Below are 20,065 nucleotides of genomic sequence, written 5' to 3' on the forward strand. Positions count from 1 at the left end.
AGCTGGACGAAATGAGATGAATGTCACCCTGGTGGTGGATGTACTATAGCTATGAACCATGTTGCATGGATTAATATAAATGCAGGTTGCCAAGGCATATGCGACTTGATATACTCGTAGACGAGACTAATACTCCGGAATAAGAACAGACTAGTCCGTCTCGATTGGCACAGGGTCAGACGCAAATTCGCCCCTTAGCGCCCTAGTCAACTCGTTTAGATCCTCCGGCGGCACATCCTGCAGCGGCGCTTCCCAAACGGCCTGCCACCAGCCCTTGGCCCGGATCGTATAGTGCTTTGCCTGATCAAGCGGCGCACGGGGAATCGTAACCTTCACCTCGGCCGAGGCACCAGGGGCAATCTCAACGAAATCCTCACGAGGCGCAGGTAGGACGCGGCGGAATTTGATCTCGTCGAGTATAACAGGTTCATCAGTTTCTGCATCGCGAATCTCAAAAACACCGAGGATGTTTGCACGCGGGTCGAGAGGGGAACCCCAGTTTAGCAGGGTTACTGGCGACGCGGCGGTGTTGGTGACTGAGGCTGTGACGGAGACGGCGACCGGGCTCTCGAATGAAGCGGGGATCGAGGGCGATTGTAGCCGGACGGTGAGTTTGGGGGTGGGAGGTGCGTCTGACATGGTTGCAAAGTGGTAGATGGCAAATAATCCAAGAGAGAAGAGGATGAGGGGCCGAGTGAAGAGGTGAAACATTTCTTTGTTCCTTGTCTCAGCTGCTTATCTGGCCTTTCTGGCGGGGTCGAGGAAGAACGCCGTTAACAAGGACCCCAGCAGTGGTGGTGCAATATCTCTTCTCAACTCGATCGGGCCCCTCCGATAACCTCGTGATACCTGTCAAGCGTTCGCTCTCCGTCCAAGACGATTCAACCACGATTTGGCGGGGAGCAATCACCTTTTCGCGAGAAGATCTGCAATTCCCGCCCTCCTCCGAGTCTAAATTTCATCAACAGCAAATCACACGCCAACTGCGCGTGCCAAGAGAGGGCCAAGAGAGCGCTGAAGACTCTTGGGTTGCATCCTTTGGCCTGGCCCAGTCACGATGGTGTGTGGTGTAGATGGATGTTAGATTGCAGGTTGGGGCCAAGGATTGAAGCCTTGTGGCTTTTCCCGGGGGATTAACGCCTCGGATTGAGATATCAGAGTGCAGACTGCAAGTTATCTACATGCCTGGTGACAATTGCCTCTTTGAAGACTATATTGGCTCCGGGTGTATACCATCCTCTTCTCGACGCTTCTAGTCATCTACTAGGCCAGAACCTTGGGGTCCTGCGTGATCAACAACTTTAGACTACCCCGTCGTAGGGTTACGCTGGAGAACACTCTAATGCCGCCAAGTGTGATATCTGAGAAAGGGGCACATCCCAGATGCTCCGGACCTATCACCTCCTCTCAATCCTGACGCATCCCCACGATGGGCTCTTCCAGAATGCCCCGAAACTCGAATCGAACAGGGGTTCCTGATAAACATTGGCTTGACTGCAGAGTCCTATCAGTGGTCGAAGTCGGCCAAGATGGACGTGATCCTTGCAGCGAGTCGTGGCGTGATGATCGAGCATCCCTACTGGATAGACTCCGAATAGCTTCATAACTTCCCAGAATGAAAGCCCCTTGGCATCTGCGAGACTGCATTGCGATACCACCTTCTGTTTTTGTGCGAATCTCCGAGGGTCGAGAGGACTTCCACCATGAAGCATGCGATCCCGAAGATAGTAGCGGCATCCTCGAGGTCTGGGCATGGCTATAAGAAGTCGTTGCGATCCGCATTGTTGCTCATCATCCAGCATCAGATCCTCTTCACTCTACTCCAGCCTCATCATGCGTTTCACCACTCCCGTTGCCCTTCTCGCTTTGATGCAAGGCATCAGCGCCTCTCCTGTCGATGTCAAGCTCAACACCCCCGGACTGCACGTCACCCTCGAGCAGGTCGACAACACCCGCATCAAGGCTGTGGTGAAGAACACCGGAAGCAAGGAGGTGACCTTTGTCCACCTGAACTTCTTCCAGGACAGCGCACCTGTCAAGAAGGTCTCCCTCTTCCGTGACAGTACGTATTGCCCCAGTTGAATCAGGATGAGGCTCACAGGTCAGGCAACGAGATCGAATTCCAAGGCATCAAGTACACTCTCAAGACCACTGAGCTCACCGAGGACGTCCTGACCTCTCTTGCCCCCGGCGCCGAGATCGAGGACATCTTTGACATTGCCTCGACCAGCGACCTATCTGAAGGTGGTTCCATCACCCTCCGCTCCCAGGGCTCCGTCCCCATTGTGACCGGCACCGAAATCACGGGCTCGATCCCCTTTGACTCAAACGAGCTCACCATCACCGTCGACGGGGCCGAAGCCGCCAAGGTTGCCCACGTCGGCCATCTCGCGGCCCGCACCCGCATCGCCAGCTGCTCTGGTAGCCGCTCCTCCTCGCTGCAGACTGCCCTGCGCAACACAGTCACCCTCGCCAGCAACGCGGCCAACGCAGCCCTGCAGGGCGGCTCGCGCTTCACCCGCTTCTTCAAGACCGACTCGAGCTCCACCCGCAACGCCGTCGCTGCGCGCTTCCGCGCCATTGCCTCCGAGGCCTCTTCCACCTCATCTGGTGCGACGACCTACTACTGCCAGGACCCGTACGGCTACTGCAGCCCGAACGTGCTGGCCTATGCTCTGCCCGCGTCCAACATCATCGCCAACTGCGACATCTACTACAGCGCGCTCCCTGCTGTGACTGGCTCCTGCTATGCCCAGGATCAGGTTGGCACGACTCTGCATGAGTTTACGCACACTCCCGGTGTCTACAGCCCTGGTACTCAGGACTACGCGTATGGATACTCGGCTTCGACTGCGCTTAGTGCGTCCCAGGCGCTGAACAATGCGGATTCCTACGCGCTGTTCGCTAACGGTATGTCTTCCCCATGTTCCTGGTATTCATGTGAAGTGGTGCTAACATCAAATAGCTGTTTACCTCGGCTGTTAGAAAGCAGCAGGAAACCCTTGGTCTCCCGACTGGGTTGAGGAAACGGCTGGAATGAAGGTTATGAACGACAATGAGAGGCTGGACATATTTCTCTCGACAATCTTCGTATATAACACACGATCAGCACATGATTCTAGGATTTATGAACACAATAACTCCGTTTTTTAAAGTAAATATTAGGCATAAGTAAGCACTAAGCCCGAATCAGTCCGCCAAGAGCGCTGAAGCCCATCGCGGCTTCTGGCGTCACGGCGTCTTCCGATCTTACAAATCATCATTTTATTCTTGACCGAATCTCCATCTTCTACTCTATGCGCCATGCCACCAAGCCGAAGTAGCTCCAGCTCGCAAAACGGCTTGTCCACGAACGGCGGCTCAGCCGGTGTCTCTGTGTCCCGCCGCCGCCCACGCGAAGACGACGACACCCAAGGCCCCCCCTGCACCCAGTGCCGCACCCGCAAAGTCAAGTGCGACCGGCAACAGCCCGACTGTTCGAATTGTCGCAGAGGGGGCGTCGCATGCGAGTATTCAAACTCAACCTCGAGGGTGTACCAAGTGAAAGAGTTGCTCGATGCTTTTTCAACCGTTACCTCGCGATTAGATCGCATTGAGTCGACGTTGGCTAGCTTGGTTGATCAGCTTAAGAGGCCTGGTGCGACGGGGCTTATATCGCCTTCGACGAGTGATGCGTCGCGGGAGGTTGTTGAAGTTTCAGGATCCACCACCGGGGAGCATCGCGTCGATCATCTGAATCAAAATCAGGATCACGTCCCTGACCATGACGCCGACGGGACCGAGCTCAACGAGACATACCCAGCCGCCCTGTCGCTCTTTAGATCCCTGCATCGCCGCCTCGAGCGCGCCGTGAACAGCGATTGCAGCGAGCCTCACGACCGCAGAGACCTATGGGTATACGCCGCGCAACATCCCGGCGCGCGCCAAATCCTCCGCGGCCAACTGGACAAGTTCCCCTTCGCGGGTGGATGTCTGGACTTTCCCATTACAAGCGACGGCCAGCGGGTTATCGCGCCGCCGCGGTGGGCTGTTGAGGATTGTGTCGAGACTTACCTGGAACACATCAACTCCGTAACGCCAATATTCGATAAGACCGATCTGCAGGATGGGATTGCGTTTTACTATGACTCGCCGCCGTGTCAGCAGGTGTGTGCGCAGGCGCTTACGTATAGTAATGTGCTGTTGCTGGCGAAGACGCTGGATTCGCATGTGCAGAGGACGAGGCCTCGTGAGCCGGACCAGGTCGCTGCTGAGCTTGAGCAGACGCGCGCGTTGATTCGGAATTGTGATCGGGCGCTGGAGGGTTTGGCGGAGTTTATGAAGCCGACTATGGAATATCTGAGGGCTTTACTTACACTGGTATGCTGCCCATTCACAGTCTAAGCTGTCAAGCACTAACATCGATAGGCCCTCGTCTGCCAACAATACTATTCTGCTCCCGTCTATTCGCGCGTGCTGTCATCAGTAACGGGCGTCGTCCGGGCAATGGGCCTGCACCAGACCACGCTCAGTCTCAGCACCTCGTGGGAAGATATGTCTGAATCCGAGCGCCTCTTCTGGATTGCTTACGCCATGGATAAGCAGAATGTCTTCCTGGCTGGACAGGCTGGCGAGCTGTACCTCTTCGACTGCCGATTTCCTCTCCACCCCGTTGACTGCGAGCATCCGAGCCCGAGACAGCACTTTGGAGCGCTCACGCATCTCATGGCCATCTGGGAGGATATCTATCTGAAGCTGTACTCGCCCCGATCGACCATGTACAGCACTGATTCCCGCTCGTCGCAGGCGCAAACTCTCCGACAGGATCTCGCCAGGTGGGAGGCAGCACATAAAGGCCTACTAAACCCAACCGTCATCGACAGCGCGCACAGTCCGAACCTGAATCTCCACTCCTCAACAACAGAACTAACATACGCCCTCCACGTAACACAATTGCTCATCTCCCGCTGCGACTCCTCCCTCCCGATAACAAACCGTTACCGCACCCCTTCTCTCGCAGCCCTAACAACAATAGCCTCCTACGACCGTGATCATCCCAACACGCACACCCACGCCTCGATGGCCACATTATCTCGAATGTTCCGCAACTACCCCATGATCCCCTTCCACGACCTCTTTATTTCGCTGTTAACGTCCTCAAAAACAAAACAAATATTCAACGAAACAGCCGAGACGCTGCAAGCCACGCACCGTGCCCTCTCATTGCTCCAGAACGAGCATTGGTTAGAGAGCTATTATATCAAACTCTACAGCGGGTTTAGCTGGTGTACGGAGCAAGTCGAGATTCTGTATACGATGCTAGCGTACTTTAGCGATCAGGGGGCGTGTCCGGATTTGGAGGAGTTTGCGGGGATTGGAAGTGGGAGGGGGATGGACCTCGAGAGTCTGATTGCGGCTTATGAGGCTGAATGTGGGCACCAGCACTGTGAGCGTGGCCCGGATGCGGATGAGGGGACGCGGATCGAGAGGATCATGGGGCTGGGGGATTCGTTTTTCGATGTTGCGGGTGGGATCTTTTGAGATATTTGCTCAACCCTGTACATACACCCGAGGAACCTCATCAGATGTGACATGGATGAAAGGGACGCAGCGAAGACCAAGCACACCGGGCCATAGGACTCAGACCGTTGACCTGTTCTCCTGGCTCATGGATACTATTCTCCGCAGTGAATATGACTCGATGTCTCAATCGACCAAGCTGGCTCGTCCGATCTTGCGTAGACAGAGTACATAATGAGCAAATATCATGCGGTAGAGTAGATTCCGCGGTTGATCCAGCCTCAGTGGACGTGAAGTCAATATAAAGTGAAACAAAACTCAATAGCCGCGTGGAGAGACATGGAGCAGCCCTCCCGTCCCGCCGTGCACAGCACCATGGCATGTCTCAAATATCCCGCTGCATGTCTAGGACACTGTTCCAGCAATACAAGACACTTGTGTAAGTCCAAGACAGATCAACCCGGCCTCAGACGGGTCTCAGCCAAGTTACCCGCCACACGGGAGCAGCCGCGCACATGCATAAGCTCGCGGGCCGGGGTAAGACAGCGCCTTCGCTTCCCCACCGGGCTGAACGGGGCTGACACCTGGCGTCGTGAGACCGCGCCCGAATACGAGCGCGTGTCTTGGACAGGTGGAAAGTTACTCTGAGACGGGCGTGAGGGGTGTCCAAGACACGCATTGCAGCCGAGACATGTACGAGATGCGTGTCTGAGACCTGTGGCTATGCTTATTTGGACGGCGGATGTGCAAGAGGTTATTCTGACGACCTCGGACGGATATTCCCTTTCGCTGTCTCCGTGTGGGGTAGCTTGCTCATGGTGCACAGTCAAGGTCCGGTTAATGTATGGTATTGATCCAACTCTATGAATGCTAAGGTAGTATCTGACACTCAAAATGCAAAGCTGATGATCATATCTCCATCGTAGTCTCATTCTTTCCATCACTGCCCATCCCCAGAGATTGTGGGGCACGGAACCTAAAATCAAAGACATAGGCACGCCTCAGGTTCTTCGCATGGCAGACCAGCCGGTTCCTGTGGTCAAACTCGGTAATCCACCAAGTAAAGGGACCACGCCAGGGATCGTCGACGCGCAGTGAGCGCCGTGTCTCCAGCTCGGCCTCGGTCCTCGGGGCCACGGTGATCTCCTGGCCGGGGCCCAGAGTAAGCCAGGCATCGACCGGTCTCTCATCGCCGTCCCAGACCTCCGATGGCCGCCAGTCTGACGGGGCTGTTCGCGCGACGACGGGGAGGAGGTAGGCTGTACCGCGATCTCCGTCCCATCGGCCGGCTCTGTACGCATACGGGTCGACCGAGCGGACCGGGATGCTATCGTGGTTGCCCGGTACTACAGCCGGTGACTGGTCCAAGACTTCCGTGGTCACGAGGTGGAACTTGGCCTGCTCGGCGGAAAACCGATACTTGTGGATGCGGTAATAGTTCACATTCCTGGCGCATCCGCCGAGCAAAGCGAATTCCCCGTCGTTCGGGCTTGCCACTGGGAATGTGCGCTCGCACAAAATAGCCTGGAGGCACTGCCCGGTTTGCCCGTCGAAGACCCGCACGCCCACATCGTGCTCGTAGGCGAGCAGGCCGGTGAAGATGCTCCCTACCGCGGGGAGAGGCTCGTTGATTCTCCATTGCTTGACGATCAGCTCATCACCGTCTTGCTTGCGGACAATGATAGCAGGCCCGTGGGGCATCTCCGTATGTCCGTGGTATGTTTTGTAGAGCAGCTCCCCGGACCGCAAGTCGCGTGCGACAAACGAGCCCTCCTGCGTGCCACAGGAATGGTAGTAAAGTCTGTCCCTCCCGACGGCGACGAGTTCGTAATCCGGATCCTGTGACTGTTTCCACAGCTCCTCGCCTGTTTCCAAGAACACGACAGATTCTGTGTGGATTTCCTGGGCCAAGCGACCGAATGGGACGAGGTAGCTGGTTTCCTGGGGCGACGATGAGGACGAGAGTGGATTGACAGGATAAGAGGTTGTAAGGAACATATAGCCCGCCTCATTAACAACCATGCGGTTGATTCTACCCTCTGGTGTGTACTTGAACGTGGTGACCGGATGCAGTGTGCCGTCACTGCGAAATCCGAGACGCTGCCAGTATACCTGATCGTGTCTGTTCCAGATGACAAAGTCTCCTTTGACAGTGAATATACTTCCAGGAAAGATATATTCACGGGCACAGGATGCCCTACCAGTCGTCCACTTCTGGCGCAGCGCCTCGTCGACAGCTAGTCACTCGTTAGCAAATGGATAGTTATCTATGTAATCCAAACTTACCGCATGCCTTGAACACGGCAGCTCGTCCTTCAGTACTTTCAAGCGTATTGACCGTTGACTTTGGAAGATTGGGAAAGTGCTGGTAGAAGCCGGCGGCGCCCATCCACTCGTGGATAAACCGCCGCCAGCCCTTGTCGACCCGCTCGCAGCGGGCTAAATCGCAAACGTCGAGATAAGACATGACGATACTGGCGCAGTCCCAGCAGAGATATCGGAATGGGTCTTTGCGTACTATAGCAAGTCGCGAGGAGGTAGGCTCGTCGGCCTCCCATGGTCGTTGTTTGCGTTTTCCGGTTCGGGGCATCGCGAAAGAGAATTAGGTGGATGATATCGAATGGAATAAATATAGGGCTAGAGTGTCAAAAAAGGAATGGTCGCCATTTGAGGGTTGGGGGGAGATATTAAAGTCTTCTAGGCAAACAATGACGGATCGGCCGTTTGATGCACTGGAGTTTCACAATCATGCTGGATGCAGCCGCCACAAAGCAAGCGACAGAAAGGACAGAGAGTTTGAAGACTTTGCACAAGAGGATGGATCGCAGCCTGGCTGGTCCTTCCTTGTCAGTGGGCAGGTTGTCTGTATCTACGTGTGGAAGGAACAACCAACCCTCCCTTGTGTGAGAGTGTCGCCCTACCAGCTTTCTGGGCGGCTTTCAAGCAATGAGCAGGAAACAATGCCTCGTGAAACAATCCTTTGTCCACTTTCCTGCAGCCGTGTACTAGACTTGTGCCAGACATAGCGCACCCGAACAAAGCCATATACGGCACAGCTGAAACAAAGAAGCCGGTAGGGCAGAGGACTCTGGCACGCAGAGAGAAAGGGCCCCACTCGCCATTCAAAGTCAAGATTCACCTTGTCAACAATTTTAGGATAGGGAGCGCGGCTCATATGCTCAAGGGGTGCGTTGTCATTATGGTTTCTCCTTGTCGTCGGCTTTCATTTCCACGATAGTCCCGAAAGCCTGTCACCGGAGCAGGCTCTTCGTGCTCTCAATCGTCTCCAGCAACCCATCCATCCTTTCCCCCATCTCCTTCCACAAACCATACACTAACGACTTGCCAGTCGCAATAGGCCGCTCCCGCATGGTGTCCGCCAGCTGTCCCAATAGCTGCGCTGAGAAAACCGCAACCATCCACATATACATATACCCTGTCCCCACCGAGAGTGGGTTCTCAAAGTCCACATGCAGTGAGGGGCAACTCAAGGAGCCCATCTGCACATTCGGAAGGACAAGTGTCCCATCTGGTCGCGGTCGCGGTGGCCCGCCCGTGTGCTGAACACAGCGCTGCATCATCGAAAAGATGTCTATGTATATTTTCGTGAGGCGAGAGTGACATGATCCAACCATCAGGGCCGTTGGCTCGTCGGTACCTTCTATGCCGCACAGGTAGTGTTTGCTCACGTTTGTGAACTGTGTGGTGAGGCTGAAGAGCTCGTCGAACATGAAGGGGAGAGCTTGCCGGGTGCTCTGAGCAGCGATATCGCTTGCGGTACGCGTCTCGTCTCGGACAGACGGCAGCTTTGCCGTGAGCTCGTAGAGGGCGATGCTGAGATTTGCTAGCTCGTGGGTGCTCGTCGTGCCAGCAGAAGGCATCGGGTCCAAGGCCATCTGCAGCGTGCAGACATTCTGTGTAACGCCCCGGTCAGGGTCGGCCACTGCCCAAGCTGTATCCAGATTTATATCCCATGCGCTCCCCGCTGGTTCGATATCCCAGTTGATACAGTCGACGGGGTCCGCCAATCCGAGCGTATCCAACCACGGCTCAGTGGGCAAGGACTCCTCAAGGCGATCCCCAATATCAAGACCCTGCCCAGTGCTTGGAGTGGAGATCTGATTTGATGAGCTCTGTTTCCCCTGTGTCGAGGTTGAGTGGGACGGCAGTCGTGGCTTCTTGGAACCCCGCTTCGCCCGGGGCGCAAAGCGACACTCGGCGTTCAGTCGCAGGCACCGTTCACACCGCGACTGGCCGGGTTTGCGGGTGCATCGGAGTTTCTGTGTATGGCACTTGTCGCACGCTGATCGGGTTTTTCTAGGCTGATTAGAACGGTGTGGTGGATCCATAGTGACTCGATGAAATTGTTGATGAAGAAACGAGAAGAGACGTGGCGTTCGGTCGGGATGTTGGGCTCGTTCGGCGTTATCGCTTTCGCCGACTCGGCGTTATTGGGACAGGGCTTATATACAGCGCGCCCTCCCAACTACCAACACGACCAAACAAACCATCCACGCGAACATGGTAGCTCTATCAGAAATCCTCTCCTTCAATGCGAAAATCTCAAGCTCGTTCCCTGCCGGTCCTGTTGCGCTCTTCGTCGGGGCGACCAGCGGCATCGGCGCAGCAACCCTAAAGGCCTTCGCAAAGTATACCGTGAAACCAAAGGCATACTTCGTTGGCCGGTCCCAGGACGCCGCGGATGCAATCATCTCCGAGTGTCGGACGCTTTATCCAGAGGGCCAATACATCTTCATCGCGGCAGACGTGAGCCTAATCAAGGTCGTCGACGAGGTCTGCGCGCAGATCCAGGCTCGCGAGTCGTATCTGAATATCCTCTTCCTCAGCCAGGGTGTTGCGAGGTTTGATCGTCCTGGTAATTTTCCCTTCTCGAATCGCACAGAACATCCACAACTCCTACCTGCAGATACCAAAGCACGATGAATGACTGACGGACAACCACAGTAACCGCGGAAAACCTGCACCTCGTCGCATCCCTAGCGCATTACTCCCGCATCCGCTTCATAACGCGCCTCCTCCCCCTCGTCAAAGCCGCACCCTATCATCGCCGTGTGGTGACTGTCGGTGGCGGAGGGTTTGAAGGTCCGATTGACCCCTCGGATTTTCAAGCACTACATATACCCCTCGAACAGCTACGCGGGCATCTTATTACGCTCGTCACGCTCGGTCTTGAAGCCGTCGCGAAGAGTGCCCCGCAGGTGTCGTTCATACATGATTACCCCGGGGCAGTGGACACGCCGTTGACGCGGCAGGTGCTGAGGGTCATGAATGAGAATGCTGCGATTGATGGCGGCCCGGTGCCTGAGTTGATTACGGCTGAAGAGAGTGGGGAACGGCATGTTTACCTGTTGACTAGCCCTCGGTATCCTGCTGCTGAGGGCGGAAATGGTACGGTGTCCCTGGGGAATGCTTCCACAGAGTCGGAATTTGTTCGTGGGATAGATGGGAAGCTGGGGAGCGGGGTGTACACGGTTGGCTTTGATGGCGAGAGTGCGTCGACGGAGACCCTGGAGTTTCTAGCGGAGCTGAGGAGGGAAGGAATGATTGAGAGGGTCTGGAAGCATACTGAGGATGAGTTTGTGCGTATTACTGGGGAGAGGGCATGATATATGGCTCTCGATGCGATGCGGACCGCTGAGATACAAAGGGTCTAAATGGATACACCTGGTTAAAAGTGGCAGCTCGTGGACTGTTTTGATACATTCCTAGCCATTACCAACGCTTATATCCTGCTTTGAGGATCTATCGCGCGTAAATTACTACTCGGCAAGACGAGTTCCGCGCGCCATGCGACCGTGTACCAGTTCTTCGTGACACTACTGGGGAACGTCTACGCCTTCCAACGCCTATGTGTTGACGGAGGATGGGCTAAAGCGATCTGGAGGTTCTTGGAATGAAACTCAATAGGCTCCATGATGGTTGTGATAAACCCAGGTTCGACCAAGACAAGAGCGGTAGCTCTTCAATGTTTCCAATATCATGTCTGCTCTACATATTTGAGGTGCTAGCAATCCTAGGCCCCAGATAATCCTACTAGCTCCGGAATTCTGCCTTTACACGCAGACGCTCCAGCCCTATACGTCTTAGTATGGTATTATACAACGCTCCAGGGAGTGGTAGTTACTTATTCTGGTATAAAACCATAGTGGAAGATGGTTCATATGTTTGGAATTCAATTGAGAGTTGGTCAACGGGCATATAAGTCCCATAGTGTATTAGTATCTTGGTTTCCATTGACTTCTCCCTTTCTTTCAACAAGAATATGACCCTCAGGCATGCTGTTTGTAAGTGGCAAAAACAGCCCTGGAACCTCAAACGAGCAAATATCAACACTAGCGTTTCTCTTGAAAACATAACCCAGATCCACATCCAGGTCCGGCAACTGCGGCCTGCCAACTGGATTCTCAACAGGCAGCGCAGGTAGATACGTACTTTGGCGCAGATCCCCCGTAGTAAGTCTATTGCGCAGCCTTAAATGGGATAAAAGCTCTTATGCATCTGCCGCTCATCCTCAGACGCACCTTCTTATCATGTTCCCAGACGCGCCGAAACTCTGGACTGCGTTTGGCCTCTTCCTCTGCACGACGCTGTGGTTAGTTTCGCTGAGAAGGACGCCACACCACATTTCGCTAAGCGCATTCCCGTGGGCCTCCACGTCGCAGCAGTACAGACACATGAGAAGTTGATAACCTTGGAGACCAAGGTACAGAAGGATCTGGCTGTATTGCTCGCATAGGGATACTAGTGTAATCTTCCACTGCCGTATTGTGTGAATGGCATATTTTTTTTAAGTAATGTTGGAGACGCTATTGCAGAATGTACCGATAGAGCCACCGCGGTTCCGGGCGCAATGCCCCAAATCCACGTGCCGACGGTGCCAAAAATGGCGTTGATAATGGGCAGACTCATCATTCCTGAAACTATAGGTGCTAGTCGGAAGAAAAACGACGCAGACCAGCAAGGAGGGTGGCAGCTGAAGATAGTCATCGTGAGGGTCCTTGAACGCTCCTTTCTCTTCCTGTTAACGCATACAAACTGCAGGGACCCGACTGCTTCGCATTGGACTCTCACTCCAAGGCGCACGCATCTTTTTCAGACGCCTCACTCGGACGAGGTCCAGACTCCCGGGTCCAGCCAGCTAGTACTTAGCTCACGTCGATATTCCCTTTCTGCGAGATACCGATAGTTGCGGTCCCTTATGTCCTTTCCCTGTACCTGATGCCCTGAAGCAGCTTGATAGCGATGCCTAGTCATCCCCGAGCTCGCAACTCCCTGATCGGCAACTAGTCCGTGGAAATCCCGGCTCGCAAGAGCCAACAGCCTGTGATCATCTGGCGTCAACCCGGATCCAAGATCTAACCATTTGGTTACAACGACCGCCCTGCCCTCCCCACCACAATCTCGCAAGTCCAGTTGAAACTCTACACCACACTGTGGGCACTCTAGGACTTCCGCCTCTGGCCACTGACCTCGACCAAAACCTCGCGAGTCGATGGCCGACGCAATATGCTCCTGGAGAGTATCGGAGTATTGGTGTCGACATATCCTCCAGTTCCGCATGATGCACGCAAACTGTTCAACTCCCGAATCTTCGTCGTGGATCAGGGCCCAATGCTGCAGGTGCAAAACAAGCGTTGGCGGACCTCGCTCCGCCGGGCAGATGCGGGCCTGCACAGAGAAAAGGGTGGTAAACATTGCGTCCCTCGCCATAACCTCTGTATATGCCAAGCTGTGGAGTGGAATACCGTGCGCCGGTCCCTGGTAATGTCTTTTCATCGCCAGAACAAGGTGCAATACCCGAAAACGATAGGAGATCTCAAGACCGTGTGCGTCGAGCAAAGGGCTGGGAATTGCGCCAGGTTGGCGGTGACTGGCCCACCCACCTATCTCTGGGCATTCATCGCCTCTACCCAGCCGTTCATTTGGGGGCGGTCCGACGAGTTTCGAGGGGTGTAGCTTCGCGCAGTAGTAGCAGCAGAACATTCCCGGTAGATCCCTTGCCACCCGGGACAACACGACCATTCTCAGGGCTCTATCTTTCCGTTTCGGCCATGACGACGTCCCAGTCGTTCTCAGCAGGCCTCCGCTAGTCAATCCTAGGCAGACGATATCGGCCCTGTCAAGGAAGTCTATGGTTAAACCAAGAACCTCAGGCGGTATCAACTCCAGCTGCGACGGCGTGCGCGGTAGACCGCTTAAATCTGCACAACGGCCCCCGCATCAACTTGCGAAATATCGAAATAATGCGGCTCAGTAAGCTTGGCTGGGGAGCCAGACGCAGCGGCGACATGACTCGTGTAGCGGTAGCAAGAGACCCTCGATGTGACGGTCGCTGATGTTGCGATGGGCCGGTTCGTTAAGGGGGTCTCGTGCTTTGGAGTTCAATCAGGAATGAGGTCATGGCCGGTGAGCCCACCGGCGGGAACCATTTGTGTGAGTGTATAGACGCTATCCTAACTTTCCATTGAACTTTGCCTGACGCCAATGACGACTCCCTTTGCCGCTCAGATGACAGCAAAAGGTTACTTGCATTATGGCCGTAACCAAGGGGCGAAGAATGAGTAATGACCCTTATAGGAACTTTGATTGTTCCCGACCTATTGAACAGCTTCAGGCAACCTCTTACCTTTGCTGTATTCGTTACGGCAGCGGCTTATTGGACTATGGGAGTACTCTCCTTCCTTAAAAGTCATTTGCGGAAGTGGATCTTCGGGCTTTATGAGCGCCCAGCTGCCTCCTCGTCACTAATGCCGACCAACTGCGGGCAATGCGAGGTTTGCACCATCGGCGGCGGACAAAAGGATGTCAAATGGCTGAAACAATTCTCCGACAATCGGTGGTATGTGGCCCAAGCGCGCGCTTGGGGAGGCCTGTGGCAAAGATCAAGAGCCGAGTCAGAAATACGCGAGTCATGAAAGTTGAGGCAGAGCCACTCCTCCTGTCGGCCTGGGCCCTAATTGGGAAGTCCGAAGGGGGCAAAGCGTCGCTTGTCGTCTCTTCCAACCGTGGTTGAGGACTTGGATCCAAGCTGCCAAGGGGCTAAACGCCCAGAATCCTGTTCCTGGTGTTTTGGTGGTTACGCTAGGGCGCAGACAAAATCCTGGACAGTTCATGTGCATCCTTAGTGTATGGCCCCCAACGCTTAATATGACAGCCGCTTCCGTCTGAAGAACTAGCTGGGGTGGCGTGAATAATATTCAGTCTCTTGTACCTCGAGTAAAGTTAATTTTATCTCACATGGATTGTGCCGCCTAGACTCGCCCTCGCTACCGGGTTTCCGGAGGGCAAGTGGATCGCGGACAACGCGCATCCCTCATCTCCGCGGCTGGTCTGGCCAGTAACAGGGGTTGCTGGTGAATAACAACAACTGCAGCCCTGCTCCACTGCAAATTTACCTGACGCCTGGAATTCCCGGGATGACCTGGATCTGGGTCGCCTTCCCGTGTCATGGCACCAAGATCTGCACTGATTTACTCTTCATGGCCGCGGTGCCCAACTCTAACGGGGCCACCTGCTCTTTTGAGTCTAGCTCTCGAACGCTGTCGAATGCCGCCTCGGCTCACAGCTCCAGATTTGTGGAGCAGGGGATTTTTGGCAGCTGCTCCTACCGAGGGAACTCCCTTATATACGGGCCCCCTGCCCATCTCCACCGCCGTGACACTTCCGTGATGAGTTTCACTTGCTTTGCTCGCCAGGATGCCTGCTGGTGACGATGATCGCTCGGTAGAGGTTACGGCGGTCGCTGCGGTGTTCATGTCCGTGGCGACCGTGGCGGTCCTCCTGCGGTGCTATGTGCGAGGGTTCTTGATCAAGGCGTTTGGCTGGGATGATGCGGTGATGGTCCTTGCGATGGTATACTTGACTTGTCTTTGAGATATAGCGGAGTCCGTACTGATGATCGAGCATAGGCGTTCTATCTGATGTTTTCGGGGTGTATGATCGGGGGCGCCATCTACGGAACCGGACGCAAATTCGCCGTCTTGACCGCGCACGAACGAGTAACAGCAATGAAGGTGTGCAGTATACCTACCGACATCCTTATCTGTTCCCTCTCTAAGCTCCAAGACTAACCCCCTCAGTACTGGTGGCTCTGCGAAATCGCCTACTGCTTCGCCTCGATCGGATGCAAAGTCTCCGTGTGCATCTTCCTCATGCGCATCACCGTCAAGCGCCTCCACATCTGGCTCCTCTGCGCCGTCATGGCTTTTACAGTGCTCACGGGCCTGCTGTTCATGTTCATCATGCTGCTGCAGTGCAAGCCGCTCGAGTACTTTTGGACGCGGACTGCGCTCGATCCGACGATTGAGGGACACTGCATCAGTATCGAGATTGTCATCACCATGACCTACGTGTATAGTGCGTTTGCGGCGTTGTGTGATTTTACAGTGGGCATTCTGCCGATCTTTATTGTGCGGAAATTGCATATGCGACGCAAGACCAAGATGGCTGTTGTGGGAATTTTGGGCATGGCCTGCATGTGAGTTTCCTACTATCGTGATGAACATGTCTAGATCCCTTGCTGATGAGATATCTACCTAGTGCCTCCTCCGCCGTCATCGTCCGCTTCCCCTACGTCAAAACATTCCGAGACCCCGACTTTCTCTGTACGTACCCTCTCTCCCCAGCCCCTGCCCCCGCACACACAGCCTTTCCAACCCTGTCTTCCCCAAGCCCGCTTGCTAACAAGAGATTGCCAAAACAGACGCAACCGTCGAAATCGCAATCTGGTCCAACATCGAAGCCGGGCTAGGCATCACAGCCGGAAGTCTCGCGACCCTCCGCCCCCTCCTCCGCCACTGGCTCGGCTCAACCACTTCCGACGGCGACTACAACAACGCGTCTCCCTTCCCCGGTCGGTCCGGGTCGAAGCGACTCGCTAGCGGGACGCGGGATCGCGATCGCAACCGGGCGTTTCCGCTGGGTTCGTTGGATAATTCGAGTTTGCAGGGACGGCTGAGGCCGGATAAGGCGGTTACGGTTACGACGGTGCATACGAGGCATGATCATGATGAGGGGAGTGGGGAGGGGTGGAGAGGTGGGAGTGTGAGTAGTAGCGAGGAGCGGTTGACGCTGGAACGCGAGAGGCATGGGGGTCGGGGCGTGGATGCGAGTTCGAATTCGGGGATGGGCATGGGATTGGGGATCCATCAGATGATTGAAGTTACGCAGACGTCGTCGGATGTGCAGTCGACGAGTGTCAAGGAGCATGTGTGATTTGATATCGAGATAATACACAGTAGATACTCGACAAAGGTATATACTTGAGTGGCTGTGGAGAGACGATTGGAGAATACGGACGCCACCAGGGCATGTCTCAGATCTCGTCGACTAGTTCCCCTGCACTTCCCACGTGGAACCCCGTCTCAGCCCACATTCCGTGGGTGAGACATCCGTGTTCTCGGGCCAGAAGGATCATCAACAGTCCATGCTGTGGCGTTTTCTAATTTCCACCTCAGGCCAAAGGGAACATCCTCACACTTTGTGCCTCCCTTCGTACCAAACGTGATGTCTGGATATAGTAACGTCCATATGCTGCTTCGTATTTTATGGGGCAATGAGAAAGACATATATATTCCACTGTATTAGCGAGCGATATATATTTAGACCACCGGGAAACGCGGAGTATGGGGTATGTGAACTGGGGAAGTGTTAAGAGGCATTTCTATAAAGTGGTTAATGCGACCTGAGATACTTATTTCCTCTATTTCCTTTCTTAGTTTTCTTCTGCGCGGATATTGGCTTTGCCAGGCCACCATTTTGCTTTGCCGGTGACGTTGCGGCGCCTGGGGAGGGTAGTGATACTTATCAAGCACTATCAGCTAGGACTTCTACATACACATTGACCTATATTTCTGCCTATCTTTATTCATAGAGGACTGGTCGATTCCGAAGCCGGTACCCGCGTCGGATCCTTCCTTGATTGTCAAATGCAGCGATGTTCTTTTCCGGAACAGCAGTTGCGGATGTCGACAACACTAGTGGCTTCGGTACCAATGGCTCAACTCCCCTCGTGGCCATGTATACATCTTATGTGAGTGGAAATCTAAACACATAATAAGAAATACACTAACTAATATGACTCAGTACCCCCAGGAACAGGAGTTATCAAGTAGAAAGACTATAGTAGTAAAGTAACAAGCACAGTCGATTATATATAGTATTAATAATGGTATGACATAAACAACTTATAATGCTAGAAACCCCGTAATCACGGAACCTCCTCCTAAATATGTAGACTAGATCCTCGAGTTCCGTGACCCTAGTATGTTCTAGCATTAATCTACCAGGAAATAGGTTTTAGTTATCTCTCTAGTAAAGCTCTATAAACTGCTTTTTTATACCTCTACAGACCTCAAAACATGGAAGTATATTAGCAAATTTAGCCCTGCAAATACTGTTAGTGAGGTATGGGAATGCCCCAGCATCTTTCCGCTTCCACTGGATGGAGACGACCAGAATTGGAAATGGGTTGCTCATGGAGGCAGTGTCCGTGCCGCAGATACTATATGCTACTGCTCAAATTATCCGCACCAGCTGGACATCTCTCCCAAGGCCCCTTACGTGGACTCGCCTTCCAAGAACCGTTCCCCGAAGCTATATTCCCATGACAGGCGACTGACGGATATCTCCCATTCTCTCCATGTCGTCTGCAGAGTATGCGACCGCCAATGAGGAATGAGGTAGTAAGTCTGGTGCGCTTACCCAGCCAGCATCTCCGCGAAGTCGCAGCTTTATCGTGAGATGCCAGGCGAGGAGATGAAAACACACGCGCCAAATCTTATTCTATCCTGCTGAATGTGCGCTGATAGTGGGATAAATACGCAGTGGTGGACTTTGGCCAGAGGTAGGTGTTTTGGATAGATTATCTTATCTACAGGAGTCTGGATATTAAACTGGACAGCAGTCGAGCGGGGGTCAAAAGCGCAATTTCCATATTAGAACTGCAGCTGCCCAAGTATTACATCTACCTTTACTGCAGGTACCTGAGCACGATTCGCTAAAGACCTTCCTTTAAAGAAGGCACTTCTTCTGTAGCATTTATGCCGGCGCTTATTATCAATCAGACAGGCAATGAGCACGCGACATCAAACCTTGCCTATCATATCTCCAGCCAATGGACATCACGCTGTAATCAAGCAAAAAAGCAAATATCCGAGCCTATCCAAGTCGCTAAGCTGATAGGTTCCAAGCACCCAATCTGCGGGGCGCCAAGTGCTGGAGGGTTACATGATCGGCGCTCTCCGAATGCTTCTCCAAAGCAAAGCACATAAATGACCTGCTGTCCCCCCCCCTCGCTCTCCGCACTGCATTGAAAAAGAAAAAGAAAACATTCCTCATCATGCTGGCCCGCAATCGACCGCTCCTCCCCATCACCCTCGCCGTATCCTCATGCCTCCCCACCGCCCTCGCATGGGGCGCAATGGGCCACGAAACAGTCGCCTACATAGCGCAGAACTTCGTCTCACCCAGCACCGCGGCCTTCTGTAAGGAGATCCTGGGCAGCGCGAGCAACAGCAGCAGCAGCAGCTACCTCGCCAGCGTCGCGCCCTGGGCGGACTCGTACCGGTATACCGAGGGCGGGGAATTCTCCTCTGTGTTTCACTACATCGACGCCAACGATGACCCGCCGGTTAGTTGCGGGGTCGAGTTTGAGCGCGATTGTCCGAGTGAGGGGTGTATTGTGAGCGCGATTCAGAATTATGTGAGATTCCTCCATTCTGTTTGCGGGATGGCGATGGAACAAATTGCAACTAATGCGTGTCTCGGTCTGTAGACGGATCTACTACTCGACTCTGGGACTTCGGATGAGCTCAAGCTTGATGCGCTGCGCTTTATTATTCACGTATGTGTCAATTCCTTCCATCCATCTGGCGTCCTTTTCCACCCTAGTGATACTAAAAAAAAACGATCTGCCAGTTCACTGGCGACATCCACCAACCCCTGCACGACGAAGCCCTCGCCGTCGGCGGCAACGACATCGCCGTAACTTTCAACGGCAGCGTCCAGAACCTGCACCACATCTGGGACAACAACATGCCCGAAGCGCACGCGGGCGGATCCTCACTCTCCACGGCGCACGCCTGGGCGACGCGCCTGACGAAGAAGATCCGGTCGGGCGCATACAGGCGCGAAGCTGCGTCGTGGATTGCGGATTTGGATATTAGCGATCCGCGAGCGACGGCGATGGGGTGGGCCCGCGATGCGAATGCGTATGTTTGTACTACGGTGATTGAGCCGGGCTTGGAGTATCTCGAGTCGACGGATTTGGCGGGCGAGTATTATCAGGCTGCACGGCCGGTGTTTGAGGAGTTGATTGCGCGTGCTGGGTATCGGTTGGCGGCGTGGTTGGATTTGATTGCGGCTGCTGCCAAGGGGGACGGTAATTGCGATCATTCCTATTTGTAGCGGCCATTGTTTGTTTCCTTGCGGGAGAGTCGAATCGAAGACTGTAGGCTGGGTTACTTACACTTTAATTCTGCGAGTTGTCCAGCAATGCTACTATCTCTATCCAGTCACTCCACTCGTGACGGCTGACCAAAAGCTG

The 20,065-nt window shown here is 54.2% G+C and overlaps 8 protein-coding genes across 8 annotated transcripts; 5 read left to right on the plus strand and 3 right to left on the minus strand.

Annotated features, from left to right (window-relative positions):
* Positions 1-150: 150 nt before the first annotated feature.
* Positions 151-639, minus strand: BJX68DRAFT_267028 (uncharacterized protein; the record flags this gene model as incomplete). The annotated part of the gene is made up of 1 exon (XM_071045684.1): positions 151-639. The coding sequence occupies one exon, from the start codon at positions 637-639 to the stop codon at positions 151-153; it is 489 nt and encodes a 162-aa protein (XP_070898937.1).
* A 1,194-nt stretch (positions 640-1,833) lies between these two features.
* Positions 1,834-2,985, plus strand: mep20 (putative penicillolysin/deuterolysin metalloprotease; the record flags this gene model as incomplete). The annotated part of the gene is made up of 3 exons (XM_071045685.1): positions 1,834-2,062; positions 2,107-2,910; positions 2,966-2,985. 3 exons carry the CDS (start codon positions 1,834-1,836, stop codon positions 2,983-2,985), a joined length of 1,053 nt encoding a protein of 350 aa, XP_070898938.1.
* A 318-nt stretch (positions 2,986-3,303) lies between these two features.
* BJX68DRAFT_267030 (Zn(II)2Cys6 transcription factor) lies at positions 3,304-5,520 on the plus strand (the record flags this gene model as incomplete). The annotated part of the gene is made up of 2 exons (XM_071045686.1): positions 3,304-4,359; positions 4,408-5,520. The coding sequence occupies 2 exons, from the start codon at positions 3,304-3,306 to the stop codon at positions 5,518-5,520; spliced, it is 2,169 nt and encodes a 722-aa protein (XP_070898939.1).
* A 773-nt stretch (positions 5,521-6,293) lies between these two features.
* On the minus strand, positions 6,294-7,831 carry BJX68DRAFT_94905 (uncharacterized protein). The gene is made up of 2 exons (XM_071050064.1): positions 7,786-7,831; positions 6,294-7,736 (listed from the first exon to the last, which is right to left on the minus strand). The coding sequence occupies exon 2, from the start codon at positions 7,519-7,521 to the stop codon at positions 6,409-6,411; it is 1,113 nt and encodes a 370-aa protein (XP_070898940.1). The 5' UTR covers positions 7,522-7,736; positions 7,786-7,831; the 3' UTR covers positions 6,294-6,408.
* Positions 7,832-8,637: 806 nt separating this feature from the next.
* On the minus strand, positions 8,638-9,859 carry BJX68DRAFT_94916 (Zn(II)2Cys6 transcription factor domain-containing protein). The gene has a single exon (XM_071050065.1). It carries the CDS (start codon positions 9,846-9,848, stop codon positions 8,751-8,753), a length of 1,098 nt encoding a protein of 365 aa, XP_070898941.1. The 5' UTR covers positions 9,849-9,859; the 3' UTR covers positions 8,638-8,750.
* Positions 9,860-10,012: 153 nt separating this feature from the next.
* BJX68DRAFT_237529 (uncharacterized protein) lies at positions 10,013-11,716 on the plus strand. The gene is made up of 2 exons (XM_071040214.1): positions 10,013-10,375; positions 10,465-11,716. The coding sequence occupies exons 1-2, from the start codon at positions 10,021-10,023 to the stop codon at positions 11,124-11,126; spliced, it is 1,017 nt and encodes a 338-aa protein (XP_070898942.1). The 5' UTR covers positions 10,013-10,020; the 3' UTR covers positions 11,127-11,716.
* A 3,279-nt stretch (positions 11,717-14,995) lies between these two features.
* On the plus strand, positions 14,996-16,859 carry BJX68DRAFT_275957 (putative integral membrane protein). Its single transcript, XM_071047969.1, has 5 exons — positions 14,996-15,372; positions 15,429-15,533; positions 15,600-15,997; positions 16,060-16,124; positions 16,223-16,859. Exons 1-5 carry the CDS (start codon positions 15,217-15,219, stop codon positions 16,732-16,734), a joined length of 1,236 nt encoding a protein of 411 aa, XP_070898943.1. The 5' UTR covers positions 14,996-15,216; the 3' UTR covers positions 16,735-16,859.
* A 1,978-nt stretch (positions 16,860-18,837) lies between these two features.
* Positions 18,838-19,976, plus strand: BJX68DRAFT_94928 (S1/P1 nuclease). The gene is made up of 3 exons (XM_071050066.1): positions 18,838-19,222; positions 19,295-19,363; positions 19,438-19,976. The coding sequence occupies exons 1-3, from the start codon at positions 18,860-18,862 to the stop codon at positions 19,924-19,926; spliced, it is 921 nt and encodes a 306-aa protein (XP_070898944.1). The 5' UTR covers positions 18,838-18,859; the 3' UTR covers positions 19,927-19,976.
* Positions 19,977-20,065: the final 89 nt, after the last annotated feature.

The sequence above is a fragment of the Aspergillus pseudodeflectus genome (genome assembly GCF_044049435.1).
Source record: "Aspergillus pseudodeflectus strain CBS 756.74 chromosome Unknown BJX68scaffold_22, whole genome shotgun sequence".
In the NCBI taxonomy this organism is placed as follows: Eukaryota; Fungi; Ascomycota; class Eurotiomycetes; order Eurotiales; family Aspergillaceae; genus Aspergillus; species Aspergillus pseudodeflectus.